The sequence below is a fragment of the Pomacea canaliculata genome, linkage group LG12, assembly GCF_003073045.1.
Source record: "Pomacea canaliculata isolate SZHN2017 linkage group LG12, ASM307304v1, whole genome shotgun sequence".
NCBI classification, from domain to species: Eukaryota; Metazoa; Mollusca; class Gastropoda; order Architaenioglossa; family Ampullariidae; genus Pomacea; species Pomacea canaliculata.
Window position 1 is genome coordinate 645,057 of NC_037601.1, and position 16,666 is coordinate 661,722.

A 16,666-nucleotide genomic window follows, 5' to 3' on the forward strand; every position below is an offset into this window, starting at 1 on the left:
TGAGGAATACAGTCTAGTTTTCAAAGATAAAGGCTAACTTTTGTACATTTTTTTGTTCATGCTTGAAATAGGTCCTAGTCTTGCAGAAACTGTTAGATGTAGAGAAGATGAAAACTGAATCCTTTTGAGTGTGGTGTTCATTATTTATTATATATCATCAGTTATCATAAATTGTTGAAGAAAATTGTGAATGGGACAGGCATCTAACAATTGATTACTCCGCTGATGTTCATTTGTTGAGAGTACTTTGGGGTGGGGCCGATTAGAAGGTCATTAGTTAATAGAATGGATCTGACAGTCAGCATGTGGAGAGTATGGTGGTCGGAATGAAACTTGGGGAAAGTTTTCTGGTGTCTCTTAATTTTGTGTCTGGTGCCATCAACACCATGTGTACCGCTCTACTTTGATCATGTTTAGAACTCAAAGCTTTTGTGACAACTTGCTGCTAGGTAACATCTTGGGCTGGAATTCATGTCTGGTGACCACTTGTTGCCAGATAACATCTGGGACTGGAATTGAAGCTTTTCATATCACAACCACACTGGTCAAGCTCATCTCTACTGTCCTGACGGTGAAGTGCTGTGTGGTCCTCGCACCCATTGTGAGGTGTCTGTGTAAATGTACTACAGGCTACAGATCACTTCCAGCCTTGACCTTCACATTCTGAATGGTTGTGTGGAACTGAAGGCCAGTGTTCAATATCACTTCTGTGTATAGATATCCTTTGCCATTCCAGAAGATTTTACAGCAAACCACATCTTCCTTAAAGCAATAAGGTGCTTTTCATGAATATTGTCTTTATTCCTGTGTCAGTCTGGTGCTTCATTTGCTTTATTTATCTGCCTTCATGTCCGCGTGTCTGAAAACTTTGGCTTTATCTGTGTCGATCTCAGGTAAAGCAGAGGATGGTATTGCTGCCAGGGCTAGGAAGTTTTTCTTATTGTCCTTTGATGGCAGTTACCTCACTACAGTAGCGTCTCTGATGACAGTTACATTACTACAGTAGCGTCTCTGATGACAGTTACATTACTACAGTAGTGTCTGTGATGGCAGTTACCTCACTACAGTAGCATCTCTGATGACAGTTACATTACTACAGTAGCGTCTCTGATGACAGTTACATTACTACAGTAGTGTCTGTGATGGCAGTTACATTACTACAGTAGCGACTGTGATGACAGTTACATTACTACAGTAGCGTCTGTGATGGCAGTTACATTACTACAGTAGCGACTGTGATGACAGTTACAGGACTGCAGTAGCATCTCTGATGACAGTGTCATTACTACAGTAGCGTCTCTGATGACAGTTACATTACTACAGTAGTGACTGTGATGACAGTTACATTACTACAGTAGTGACTGTGATGACAGTTACATTACTACAGTAGTGACTGTGATGACAGTTACATTACTACAGTAGTGTCTCTGATGACAGTTACATTACTACAGTAGTGACTGTGATGACAGTTACATTACTACAGTAGTGACTGTGATGACAGTTACATTACTACAGTAGTGTCTGTGATGGCAGTTACATTACTACAGTAGCGACTCTAATGACAGTTACAGGACTGCAGTAGCATCTCTGATGACAGTGTCATTACTACAGTAGCATCTGTGATGACAGTGTCTGGAATTTTTTTTTTTTAGGCCCTTCGCCCCTCCTAGGGTTAGGGTTAGCAAGGATTTGTTTTTTACGGGGTGGGGGTGCTGGCCCCACGCCCAACCCTCCTCCTTTTTCAGCCGGGCTTGGGACCGTCCTTGGCGGAGGGCAGCCAGCCCTGTAAACAGATGCCACGTGCAGAGAAAGAACAGTATGCCCGAGACGAGAAATGAACTCAGGGCAGCCAACCTTCACTGTATTGGTGACAGGCGCTAACCGTTGCGCCACCGGACCGCTAGTGTCTGGAATGACTTGCTCCAATCACTTAGTACAATGACCATCTGCGAAGCTTTTAGTGAGGGATAGAAGGCAGAGGTCGTTGAAGAAAACCTCCTGGGGTTAGTTGTCTCGCCCTTTACCACCAAACATCTTACCCTCCATTTGTTTGTGTTGTTTGCAAACTGTGCTACTGCCTTTGTTTACTATGCTACTGCCTTTGTTTACGGCGTTACTGTCATTGTTTCTTCTGCTGCTCTTTTGTGCAAGCGCATTGAGCCCACTGCCTAGCAGGGAAACGTACTGTTTAAGTGTTTATTTGAAAACGAAGAAGCATGACCCTCGGGGTGAGACGGAAGGTTGTGATCCTGTAAACATGTGACTGTCACGACTTGGCAGGCTGACGTCACAGCACGAGAACTACTCCTTGGTAAAGTGATTGTTGTTATGGTTGTAGGTAAACAGGAATGTTGTGCTTGTGCCGATGCCCGCAAAGACGTGTTCACGGAAATGCGCGTTGACAAAACGAGAAAACAAAAAGTCTTTCGCTTGATGGACTTTTCTCTTTGTTGCTGCCTCAGGGCTCCGCCAGTAAGTTGCAGGCCCTCATAAATATAATGGTTGTTCTCGGTTGTCGCTAGTCGAGGGTCTGGGGACATCTGGTGAAACATTTTGTTTAATTTACCTGAATTTGTCCTTTGCTTGTTTGACTAGGTGACAAAGCTCGAGCTGCAAAGTGTGTTGTAGTACAGCGGAGGCATTCAACGCACAGGGTAGCGCTGTCATCGTCGTTCTCCGACTACTCAAGTTAGCTTCCTTATAAGTTTTTGTTTTTGCTCTCTTCCGTCATTCTTGGGAAACTTGACCTTTTTTTAGGCTCAACATCTTGGACACCTTGCACCTTGCCCAGCATCTAAGCTACAAATAAGTCAAAGGCGACTTAGACCATCACTTAGACGGACGTGTGGAGTTTTGTCACCGACAGTCTCTGGCTTCATCTGTGAATGACTGCTATGAAAATAAAGGTGTGACGATCGCTCAGCCTGGTGTCGCTGTTCCTTGTTGAGACCTTGTGTGTGCCACTCTTGTCAGTACGTGTCACTGCTCCTTTGTTTGTCGTTGTTGATATGTGTTAAACATGAAATATTGCGTACGTATCCTGACAGAAGTCCTCCAAACAACTACCTGCCGACTTGCAATGTGTGTGGCCAGTACACACGACCTAGCAGGCTAGCACCATGCCCTGGCAGGTCCAGATCGTGACGTCATGTTTGTACACAGAAGGCTTATTAACATAAGATATGCTGCAGCTCTCCCATGCTGAGTACAAACGTGACGTCTATGTAGTCAGCCGTTCTATGTTGTATCCTGGTGTTTGTACACGTCAATCTGCAGTTTGAGGAATAGCATCTTGTACTGTACTAATCATTCCACACCACTAGGCCTTGAATGGTGTTGCACAAATCGCAGGCAGCATACGGGACAACTGTCCAGAAAAGTCGAGTACAGCACACAAAACCAAAAAAGTGGGTTTCTTCACTTCAGGTCAAGCTGCTGTAGCACAATAACAAACGCTAACCCTTTTGGTGTGAATCATGGGTTCGTTTTTCATGGCAGTCATTGTTTTTAAATGAAATATTGGGGAGTTGTTGTTGTGGATATCATGTGTGTGTTATTTGTCGCCCGTAAGATGGGGAATGTGTACCTCTACTACATAAGTGAGGACTGGGGGTAGAGCTGGAGACTTACTGCCTAGAGAAAATAATGGTGTACGTCAGGCAACAGTCCTGAAAGTAACGGGTGTAACAAGACAACAGTCACAGATAACAAAGAAAATAAAATCACCCTGACAATGATTTTAGTTCTAAAGCAAGTACTTCCCTTGCAGAAAGGCCAGACTACACAGACCAGCGTGTGCTTATGACAGGTGTTCTCAGCCTTCTTGAGGCATGGCCATCCTTTAATCTCCTTCATTTCCACTTGACAGCAATGTTATTACATCACAACGTAGACCGTTTACAAAAATATATCTACAAAAGTCTCTCATTCACGACATCAGTTTCAATGTATCGCTTGTATACAATCACACGCAGTATTTTGACTAGAAGTGACCTGGTCAGGGCGTATTGCACATTGCAGCCATCATCCTTGTGCTGTAGTCAATGTTGTACATGCTGCCTTAGCTTGCACTCACCTCCCGCACACAGCACGTCAGCTTGCACTGCACGCTCCACTGTACGTCTCGCTAAACACTTGTCCAAGCTAACCCTCGACTGGACCGCCCATAAACAACAAATGCAAACACCAATAAACATGTCATGACTTAACAAACAACAAACACACTGATCACAATGATCAAACGTGGGTCAGGACGCTTTGCCATTCAAGTTCAGAACACTTTCTCCATCCCCTGTGCGCGCTCCTAATGCTTCCCCCTCCCACCAGTGCCCCTCCCATCCCAAGCTAGAAGTGATCCCAGGCCCCCCACAGTTTGTTCGCTTCGCAAAAGTCCTGACTCCATGTTGAAACCTCGAGAGGCCGGCAGGCGACAAGCTTGAGTTCCTCGTGCGCCCTCTCTCTCGTCTTGCCATGCGCGCCCTTGGAGCCTAACATCCCGGGTGGCAGCGCCGTGTACGCGCTGGACTCTGGCAGGAACAAGAAGCTTGCAGGTTGTCCTGGAGACGGTGATGACGCGGCTTATGTACATCAATATAAGTAAACGGGGCGCGGTGCCTTTGTGAGGTCAAGGTCAGTCGGCGTGTGAACGTCCTTCACCAGGGCTGGGGTGCGGACTTCGCTGAGAGGAGCCCTGCAACAGAGAGCAACACATGTTGCTGTTACTTGTACTGAGAGGAACATGCAACAGAGAGCAACACATGTAGCTGTTACTTGTACTGGGAGGAGCCCTGCAACAGAGAGCAACACATGTAGCTGTTACTTGTACTGAGAGGAACCTGCAACAGAGAGCAACACATGTTGCTGTTACTTGTACTGAGAGGAACCTGCAACAGAGAGCAACACATGTTGCTGTTACTTGTACTGGGAGGAACCTTGTCACTGTGACAAATGTCAAGACGAAACAGTTGATGAAAGCCACAATTGATTCACAGGGTCCGGTCTGTAGTCAGTCTGCCCACCCTAAGCCATTTCAGCTGCTCGTTCACTTTTATCTCTGCTCATGAAGTTATTGGCATCAGTGTGGAGAAGGAGTGGGGACACATAAAAAAGATGGTCTTCACTCGACAACGATCCACGGAGGGAGACGTGCTCTCCAATACCTGTGTTCAGCTCATTACAAGGTCTCGTGTACTCTGACACTTTGATCACCTCTATCTCCAGGCCATTTCTTCTCTCAGTTCTAGCGTCTTGTAATGAAGTAAGCCCACCCGATCACATTCACTGCCAGGGGTCTTGAAGCCCCACTGTTGCTGACCCTGATTGTTTCCCGGACTGAGGATTTAAAGCTTGATGGGCAAAGAGAAAAATACTACTAACAGCCGAGGTGCACGATAATGACCCACAGAAAGTGCAGGAGGATCATCTACAGAGAGTGAAACATTCTCATTGAGAAAGGACGGGAGGAGTTAGCGAAACCTTTGATCCACCCGACTTATTAATGCGGGTAGATCTAAGTTGTGTATGAGATAGGTGCCGACAGGTCCTTCTGTCTTGTTTCCCAGGCAGGCGTGCAGTTGTTATTAGGTGGTGCCGACCCTCGGCAAGAGAGACAGCGCGCGACGTTCACCTTTCCTTGTTATCGACTTTCCTTCCACCCTTTGCACCCGCTGACATCGCTGTCCGACTCGGTGGGCGACAGCACACACGCACACCACCACTGGCTTTGATGCCGCACTCGTTCTCTCACCTACTCGGGCCACCTGGGATGCAATCGTTGTTGATGGCCGAGCGTCAGCTACTAATCTCGCCAAACTACATTAGCCACGCTTGGCTGCTCCCGCCCCTCGTTATGCTCCACGCATCACCCCCTCCCCTACCTCGCCCTGCAAGAGTCGTTACACCAGGAGGGCGGGTGCGACGTGTCCACCCCAGTCAGTGATGTCTGCAAGCTGATCATGTGACCACCACCTCACGACTTCCGGTCTGCAGTTGTGAACACGAGTCAGGCGCTTGTATATATGTATATACGCCAGCCCTAGGTGTGAAAACACAGACACAGACACATACACAGACACATACATACACAGACACATGCACAGACACATACACAGACACATACATACACAGACACATGCACAGACACATGCACATACACAGACACAGACACAGACACATACACAGACACATACATACACAGACACAGACACATACACAGACACATACATACACAGACACATACACAGACACATGCACAGACACATACATACACAGACACAGACACATACACATACACAGACACATACATACACAGACACATACACAGACACATGCACAGACACATACATACACAGACACAGACACAGACACATACACAGACACATACATACACAGACACATACACAGACACATGCACAGACACATACATACACAGACACATACATACACAGACACAGACACATACACAGACACATACACAGACACATACACATGCACAGACACATACACATACACAGACACAGACACATGCACAGACACAGACACATACATAATCTCACTCACTCACCGGGGACCTCAAGCACGGCCTGTCCCCAGTCTTCAATGCGATAAGAGATACAATAGATACTACAGTATAGATACTACAGTGTAGGTACTACAGTACAGGTACTACAGTATAGATACTACAGTGTAGGTACTACAGTACAGGTACTACAGTATAGATACTACAGTGTAGGTACTACAGTACAGGTACTACAGTATAGATACTACAGTGTAGGTACTACAGTACAGGTACTACAGTATAGATACTACAGTGTAGGTACTACAGTACAGGTACTACAGTATAGATACTACAGTGTAGGTACTACAGTACAGGTACTACAGTATAGATACTACAGTGTAGGTACTACAGTACAGGTACTACAGTATAGATACTACAGTGTAGGTACTACACTACAGGTACTACAGTGTAGATACTACAGTACAGGTACTACAGTGTAGGTACTACAGTGTAGATACTACACTACAGGTAATCTCTACTGTCCGCTATGAGGGTGAGTACAGCTAAGACAGAATGTAGTGAAAAGAGCTCAGTGTCAGCTGGAGCAGGACTGACATCTGTTGTATAGATACTACATATCGTAGTGTATAGGTACTACAGTACAGGTACTACAGTGTAGGTACTACAGTACAGGTACTACAGTGTAGGTACTACAGTACAGGTACTACAGTGTAGGTACTACACTACAGGTAATCTCTACTGTCCGCTATGAGGGTGAGTACAGCTAAGACAGAATGTAGTGAAAAGAGCTCAGTGTCAGCTGGAGCAGGACTGACATCTGTTGTATAGATACTACATATCGTAGTGTATAGGTACTACAGTACAGGTACTACAGTATAGATACTACAGTGTAGGTACTACAGTACAGGTACTACAGTATAGATACTACAGTGTAGGTACTACACTACAGGTACTACAGTGTAGATACTACAGTACAGGTACTACAGTGTAGGTACTACAGTGTAGATACTACACTACAGGTAATCTCTACTGTCCGCTATGAGGGTGAGTACAGCTAAGACAGAATGTAGTGAAAAGAGCTCAGTGTCAGCTGGAGCAGGACTGACATCTGTTGTATAGATACTACATATCGTAGTGTATAGGTACTACAGTACAGGTACTACAGTATAGATACTACAGTGTAGGTACTACACTACAGGTACTACAGTGTAGATACTACAGTACAGGTACTACAGTGTAGGTACTACAGTGTAGATACTACACTACAGGTAATCTCTACTGTCCGCTATGAGGGTGAGTACAGCTAAGACAGAATGTAGTGAAAAGAGCTCAGTGTCAGCTGGAGCAGGACTGACATCTGTTGTATAGATACTACATATCGTAGTGTATAGGTACTACAGTACAGGTACTACAGTATGTAGATACTAAAGTATAGATTCTACAGTACAGGTACTACAGTGTAGGTAATCTCTACTGTCCGCTATGAGGGTGAGTACAGCTAAGACAGAATGTAGTGAAAGGAGCTCAGTGTCAGCTGGAGAAGGACTGACATCTGTTGTATAGATACTACATATCGTAGTGTATAGGTACTACAGTACAGGTACTACAGTGTAGGTACTACAGTACAGGTACTACAGTGTAGATACTACACTACAGGTAATCTCTACTGTCCGCTATGAGGGTGAGTACAGCTAAGACAGAATGTAGTGAAAGGAGCTCAGTGTCAGCTGGAGCAGGACTGACATCTGTTTTCAAAGTGGCGCTAATGGTGGGGTGACCTCATTGCCACTTCTCGGATCTTGCCCCCCCCCCCAATCCCCAAAGATGGCCGCGTATCCCAGAAGTATGTGAGAGGGTGGGGGGCTGACATGACCCCTTCCCCCAACAAGAAACAAAAAGCAGGCGTGGTCTGGAAGACACTGCGGCACTGTGGCGGTTCCAGGCGGCTGCGCCAGTCTGCACCAGACGCAAGGTCGGGTAGGCGGGTGGTGAGGGACCCGAGTTGACAGGCAGTGGAGGACGCGAGCCTGGGTGGGCGGGCAGTGTGGGAGGCAAAGTGTGGTGTACACTGAGTAGACATCTGGACGTAGCTGTCCTACTCACCATCCCACACACACACCCACGCACACAAGGAACAACCGTCGGACGTCTGCTACACGCGAGGTTTTCCTGCTGTCACCCACTGTCACATCTTGTCACTCACTCTGGGTGTCACGTCACTCAGGTGACAGGAGTTTCTGTTGACTAGGATGCTGCTAGGTCGCATTTTGAGACTCGTTGTAAATACTATTATTTCACTTAACTTGCTTTATTTTTACTTTGTGGAGGAAGGACAGGTCTGTTGTTTGCTTCTTACAGAGAAACAGATGGTGACATCCTCATCCACATCCACAGTCAGAAGACAAAGGTCGTGACACGCAGATACACACCATGATACGTTGATACCCTTTCTCTTATCTTATAATTTATAAATAAAATGTATACCAACAGAATTCCTGCGCTAGTTATCCTATGTAGCTATAGAGACAAATATACAAACTCCTGTCTTAATGCGTCAGACCTCTTCTCTAGGCGGCGCACCTGACAGACGACATCAGACACGGGAGGGTGGGACACGTGACAGAGGTGCCTGCACGGCGTAAAACACAAGCAAAACAAACCTGACACACGGCACGAGGTGCGGGAAGGTCGGGTGAGATCAGGAAGGATGTGACGACGGAAAGGAAGTTTGATCGTTGCACCACCCGCCCTGCCGGTGACTGATGGTGCGTCAGGTGCTGGTGGACACCGCCATTACGTACTCGCTTGCCGCATGGCGAGACCAGCTCCGCCCACACGTTGCCCACGGACACGCAGCTGGCCCGCCCTCCACCGTCGTCAGTCGTACCTCGTCACGCACTCTACTCTTGGCGCATGTCCGGAACCAAAGCACTCCTGCCGCAGTCTCCGTGCCGTCTGAGAGCATCTGATGTCAAGGTTACTCTGTGAACGTTCCTCCTCCTCCTCCTCCTCACCCCCAACAGCTGCATGCGTTGTCAGTCTTGTCACTGCTCCACACACACAAGAAGAAAACACTTCTCTCTCGTTTCCATGGTGACAATGCCCTGGAAGGGTCAAAACAAGCTGACGCTTTTGGTGGCTGGCTATAAAGATAAATAAGTGTGGTGATGTAGACAAGTCACCAGACAACAAATGTCTTCTCTCTCTCCACTCACACAGGAGCAGCGTGTCCAGTGTTTATCAGTCAGGTCCATGACAGCATGGCCACAGCCAGAGAGGGCGTGGTGGCAGCTAAGGTCACGTCGTCACGAGACGCTACGTGATCCGCGCGGCGCCGTGCCGCCACTGACACGTGAAACGTTGTGGAAATGAAGGCTTGAGAGACACGTGTGCTTCCTGCCTTACAACTCCACGTGTCATGGTGGGGCCGAGCCCGGCAGTCAGGGCCACGTGTACAGACTAATTGTACAGGCGCTACATTTCCTCCGCGTCGTGTTGAGGCCAGGCCAGGGAGTCAGAGTCACGTGTGGAGACTAGTGTTACAGGTGTTACAAGTCAGGGTGGGAGGAGGAGGGGGCAATAGTAGCGGGACGGCGCTCTCGTGTAGGCACCCAATACACGGCTGGAGGGTCACGTGATGCTGGGTGGGAGGAGTGTGGCAGCTGTGGGTGGGTGTTGTCTGCCTGTCCACACTCACCTAGTGCTACAGCTAGGGCATAAGTGGTCACTCCGGGGGGCAACATAGTGACTAGCAGCCACTAAGCCCCAGGCGACCAACCGTGTCGGCCCGTTGCCAATGGTCGCTGACCGACCTTCACATTACTTCACCCCAACAACGCGAGGACCGACAGCCTTCTCCAACTGATCGTGGAACTCCTCCACTTTGTCGTCCCCGTGGATAGAGTGGACGCCTACACTTGGATGAGGGCGACATTGTGGGGGTGGGGGCTGGACAAGGGAGATTAGGCTGGTAGTAGTATTGTCACCTAGATGAGCTCGACGTCACACACACACACGTGACCGGCTCGCTCAGTTTCCCCCTGCCGACACATGGCGCTCGCCCCTTGCCTGTGTGCTGGGGCCCAGTGAAAGCGTTTAGGCAAATGAACTGTGTTCTCTCGCTCACTTTCAAGCAACTGCCCGCCATTCAGGGTTGCGCCGAGAGCCTCCAGGAGCCGCGCGCAGGGTCTGTGAGGATGATGTCAGGCCTGACAAGCACGAAGGCCACCAAAAGCCACGGGACGCCCGACGCAGGACACACGCCAACCTCACCACCCACACGCTGACGACACCACCGCCGCTACAACAGCTACCGGCCACGTGCGTAGTGGGGGTGGGGCTTGTACGGCGACACAGGGCCACGCACACCGGCATCACTTAGTCACGCGCGCACGCACACAGGCACGCGCACGCACGCAGGTAATGTACGGCACTAGACACATGATTAGTAAGGACAGAAGTAAACCAGTGTAATGGTGAGAACCTAGCAAGGCTTAATAAGGATAGTAAGGTGCAACAAGCACAGCCCTCAGCAACAAGCCTGACAAGGGCTGTAATGAACCAAGATGGCGGGCACGAAGGCTGGCAAGGGCTGGCACAGACCTGTTGTAGCACGGGGCCATGGTCAGCGTGTGTCGCCACCAAACAAGCGCTGGGTGCAGATGAATACGCAGCTGTAGGCTGTAGGCTGTAGGCTGGTCATGACACTCGCTGCCTGCACGGGCCGCTCAGTGATAACACAGACAGCACACTGTACACGACAAGCTGTCGTTGGCCACTTGGTGGCGCTGCTAAACACACGCGTGGCGTCACCAGTGTGTGTGTCAGTTGACGTCACACCACAAGGCGATAGTCGCATGGATGCGCACGCAACAGGAAGACAGGTAGCGGCAGGCAAGTCAAGGGTGTCAGGTGTTTGTGTTTCTAAACACACTCCAGGTGTTCAGGGTTCAGGGTTAAAGGTTGAGACAGGACAGACAACTGAGAATATGCCTACGTCACTTTACAGGCCGTTAAATCTGTCTGTCCGCCAGTCGTGACGTCAGACCAAACGTCTCACTCGTTGCCTGTTTGAAAAGCTAAACTGTTACGTTCTTCACGTCTCTTGTCAAAGGGACAAAGCCTTCCGATTCCAAAGCAGGAAAAAGCCCACAACCTTTAAAACCTACATGCAGGTGAATTTCTTTGATGAATAAGGTAAAAATAATTCATGGATTGACCAAGAAAGAAAAAAACCAACCAACCAAACAAACGAAAAACCGCAAATAAAAGCGTCCTTGAAAAGAGTGTAGACAATAGGCATCTGTGTCACGCAGCCCTCATTCTGCTCCAAACATCGTGAGTTAACAGGGACCTGCCTAAGGTTCGGCAAGACACAGGGAGTCGGGGGTGACGTAAGGTCTCCCAGACACGTGGACGTGGTAGGTATGGAGGGAGGACAACAGGACCTGCTGATCTGCAGTCAGCGGCCGCTGCAGGCCTTGCTTGACGCGCTGTCCGTAGCACCTTGTCGTCGCCGGCACGTGCCACCCGTGTACAGGCCACGTCCCGGGTGTCAGGGTCAACGAACCGCGAAATGAAGCAATGAATCAGTCGTTCACCTGCCCTTTGTTCTGCTGGGTGTACGAACACACACACACACGTACGCAAACAGTGGCGCTAAGATGATGATGGGGGTGGAGGGGGAGGGATGCTTTACGCCGAGTCAGCAACTACGACTACAACACGCTACGACTACATCACGCAACATCACGCCCTGTAAAGAGATGCCACGTGCAGAACAGTGTGCCGGAGACGAGATCTGAACCCAGGACAGCCAACCCTCACTGTAGTGGTGACAGGCGCCACCGGACCGCCCTCTGCGATGAGAGAGACAGAGAAGAGGGTGAGCTGTATGTGTGACAGTGAGACAAAGAAAGATAAACAAGATTCTCCACGTCCTCAACAACTCGATTCTGTCCTTAGAAACAAAATAAGTCAGTCCGCTTTGATTTCACTCACTCACATGTTTCTCGGCTGACACTTGTCTTCCAGCAACTGTCCTCTGTCATTTGGAGACACAGTCTGATCATTTGTGTTCTCTCTCACCAGTGTCATCACTGCTGTCTGCTGTCATGTGGCCCACAGTGTCATCACTGCTGTCTGCTGTCATGTGGCCCACAGTGTGATCACTGCTGTCATGTGGGCCCACAGTGTGATCACTGCTGTCATGTGGCCCACAGTGTCATCACTGCTGTCATGTGGGCCCACAGTGTGATCACTGCTGTCTGCTGCCATGTGGGCCCACAGTGTGATCACTGCTGTCTGCTGTCATGTAGGCCCACAGTGTGATCACTGCTGTCTGCTGCCATGTGGGCCCACAGTGTGATCACTGCTGTCTGCTGCCATGTGGGCCCATAGTGTCATCACTGCTGTCTCCTGGAGTGTCATTTAGTCGTGGTGTATTATGTAGCAGCCACTCGCTGACTCACTGCTGCTTGCAGTCTCTCCGGGTTCAAGCACAGCTCCAGTCCCAAAGGAAAACGGATGGCCGAGCGGCTAAGCGTTTGCGTGCGAACTGAGGCGCGCTGGTTCGATACCTGAATCGCGCAGCAAAACTTAATTTTACCGGTCGACCCAGCTGTCGGGAATTGGTACCTGACTCCATAGACTCTATGGCATAGAGAGTTGCGGAAGGTAAGGCAGCAAGGTGGGAGGATGGTTGGTTGTGTTTTACACCGTGCCACCAACTAAGACTATATCACGGCGAGAAACGAGGGAGAAGCTGACCCCGACAAAAGTGAGGTCTCTAACACCTCACTAACAGTACAGGTCTCTAACACCTCACTAACAGTACAGGTCTCTAACACCTCACTAACAGTACAGGTCTCTAACACCTCACTAACAGTACAGGTCTCTAACACCTCACTAACAGTACAGGTCTCTAACACCTCACTAACAGTACAGGTCTCTAACACCTCACTCCCGAACGACCGTAAAAGATTAGGGGACGACCTTACAAACTCCAGTTCCGTCGACAGAACACCTAACCCTGAAGTACTCTTAGTTTTGTTACACCTGACCCCCAAGAACCACCATCAGGCTTCGCTGGACTGTTTAGAGAAGCTTCTCACTCCATCGCGTCGCTACAAAGACGACAGCCAGTGAAGTCTGCTTGCCCACGTGGCCCCGGAGGAGCTTAGGTTTGAGGGCGGGGTGGGGCGAGGCGACTGCTCAGGCAAATCCGGGTCCCGTCGCGTGGAACACGAGGAGCCGACATTGCTCGCCGGCGGAGCGCGAGGCCATCCTGCTGAGGGCAACAGTGGCATGCGCACCGCCTCACCTCCGCTGTCTGTCATGTCATTTCAGGCTTCGTCTCGCGCCACTAGTCACGTGCCTCTACGTCACCATTACGGCTTCTTAATGCGTCAGCTGTACCAACGACCGCGTCACGACTGTACTAACGACCACGTGATACCCACGTCATACACTAATTCACAGCCAAAAGCACATCAACAGAGTGTCAACAGCCACGTGCGACTGTTTGAACGAGAAAAAGGCGAAAGTCACAAGCAAAGAACACGTGACACTGAGCCAATGATAACGTCTAACGACTGAGCCAAAGAACATGCCACAAACGTATCGACGATTACGTCACGCCGGTCCCGACTACATCGTCACAAATGTACCAAAGCACGCGTCACCGCTGTACGAAGGATCGCTACAGCCTCGATGTGGCTGCAAGTAGCTGTTTCTCTCTGCCCAGCCCCTCTCCCTCCTACCCCCAGTCTGCCACTGTAGGGCGCATCTCTGGCGGCGAGAGGAGGCCAGTTCCATTCCGCTGACAATTGGCACTTGCTGCAGTCAACTCGGTCTGCGCACTCGGGAGTCTTACCTCCCCCACAGTTTGCTTCCTGACGACTGGCTGCTTCCCCAGAGCATTAACGTCAAGCAACAGGCAGGGGGGGAGCCATTGTTGTCGACCTCTCGACGGGCAGACCACTCGGGTAATCGTCCGGAGGACAAAAGGGACGCAATCAAGCTTCTGCGCAAGTTAATGGTCCTTCATATTTTTCCCTTTTCGCTTCCTCCTTGGGGGTAGGACAACAAAGCAGACGTGACCTGAATGGAAAACTGTTACCAACTTCAGCGCAGTTCCAAAACAGAAAGATGTTTTTAACATTTCCTGGGCTGCCGCCATATTGGCATCAAAAAAGGGGGAATAAATCTTGTGACTAATTAAGTCCATAATCACACAAGTTCATAACCTCCCACCCTGCAGACCCCTTCTTTCCTCTTTAGCGCAGAACAACTCGCACCCGCCAGTCTCCAGTCTCCCTCTCTCCCCCTTGTGAGTGTCTTGCTGTCCAACTTCCAGCTCTCGCTCCGCCTAGCGGTCCGGTGGCGCAACGGTTAGCGCTGTTAGCGCCTGTCACCAATACAGTGAAGGTTGGCCGCCCTGAGTTCATTTCTCGTCTCGGGCACGCTGATCTTTCTCTGCACGTGGCATCTGTTTACAGGGCTGGCTGCTTGCCGTAATATAGCCTTAGCTGCTGACACGGCGTAAAACACCAATTCCCTCCCTCGCTCCGCCGCACGGACCCTCGTGATCACGTGGGCTGACCCGTGACCGTTCATGTGTTTTACAAGCTTCTCTACACGGGATTTCTGGTTTCCAGTGGCAGTGAAGGTGCTGAAGATAAAGACCGCTGAGGCGGGCTGGCCGGTCCGGAGGAGTAGGTGAGCTACACTGCCCTGACCCTGACGTGTGACCACAGAAGCAGCGCCTCCTGTCGCCGGGGGTGTGCGTGCGTTGGGGGGAACACATCATCCAAAGACAGCCACACGTTGGTGCCAGATGAACAGTCCTGGCAGCGATGAGTGCGACTCGTCGACTGCTGATGGATTGGAAAGCAAGGTGGTGTAAAACCACTGAGAATGTTGTGGGCCCGCTGTGGAGGCTGCCAAACCTCGTAGTCGCTGCTGGCCGCTATCCGGGGTAGGCGAGGTCCAGGTGCCACCTTACTTTCCCCACCGAGCCGGGCGAGGACTGCGCGCGCCGCCTTGTATTTCGTTGTTCTGTGCTTCACGTGGTCAGCCTGAAATCCTAACCCCACTACTTCCAACTAACCAAACCCTAACCCAACGTTGACTCAAGAGGGAACACTTCTCTGTCTAACGAGCAAAGCAAAACACTAATAAATAAACAAACATATGCAAACATGCAAACAAACAAAACATAATTTAGACGATCTATAACAAAATAACCGACTCCAGTCGAAGAGAAAACCACTGCTGGTGCCTTTTGTCACGGCGCTACAGTCGCTCAACGGATGAAAACATCAGGTAACGTGCGGCACCCGACTGTAAAGGAAGGTGGTAGGTAGTGGGGCAGGGCCAGAGCGGGTGGATGCTACCTCTCTGACCGCCGATTACAAATGGCGAGTGTGATGCTGGTGTCTGCGTGTCTTCATGAATTGACAGACTCTAGGCTGACACTGCCTCTGTCATCGGCTTCATAGCATGTCACGACAGACAGATCATCGCACTCTTGTCACGACATGTCACATTATAGAAATGGTGACAAGTTTATTATGTCGTCCCAGCAGGACAAGCAAGGTCACACGTCATGTTACTGAGGTCACGCAGGTCACGCGCTTGGTTGCTGAAGTCACGGTGGGTCGTCACGCTGTTTCACTTAGCTTTGGTCGTGACAAGTTACCAAGGCCAGCTCCTGTCACATTCCTGTATGATGGTGTCAGCCTGTAGACGTCAATACAGTTTGTCAGGACGGTTAGTCAGGTGTCAGCCTGTAGATGTCAATACAGTTTGTCAGGACGGTTAGTCAGGTGTCAGCCTGTAGATGTTTGTCAATAGTCAGTTTGTCAGGACGGTTAGTCAGGTGTCAGCCTGTAGATGTCAATACAGTTTGTCAGGACGGTTAGTCAGGTGTCAGCCTGTAGATGTCAATACAGTTTGTCAGGATGGTTAGTCAGGTGTCAGCCTCTAGATGTCAATACAGTTTGTCAGGACGGTTAGTCAGGTCAGGTCAGTGTCAATACAGTTTGTCAGGACGGTTAGTCAGGTGTCAGCCTGTAGATGTCAATACAGTTTGTCAGGATGGTTAGTCAGGTGTCAGCCTGTAGATGTCAATACAGTTTGTCAGGATGG

At 49.6% G+C, this 16,666-nt stretch overlaps 1 protein-coding gene across 4 annotated transcripts in view; it reads right to left on the reverse strand.

Annotated features, from left to right (window-relative positions):
• Positions 1 to 3,796: 3,796 nt before the first annotated feature.
• Positions 3,797 to 16,666, reverse strand: part of LOC112576460 (core-binding factor subunit beta-like) — a 55,514-nt gene continuing 42,644 nt past the window's right edge. For all 4 annotated transcript variants that reach the window (XM_025258898.1, XM_025258894.1, XM_025258896.1 and 1 more), the window contains one exon: positions 3,797 to 4,690. In XM_025258898.1, coding sequence (XP_025114683.1) covers positions 4,631 to 4,690 — 60 coding nt within the window. In that variant the 3' untranslated portion in view covers positions 3,797 to 4,630. The remainder of the gene's footprint in view (positions 4,691 to 16,666) is intronic.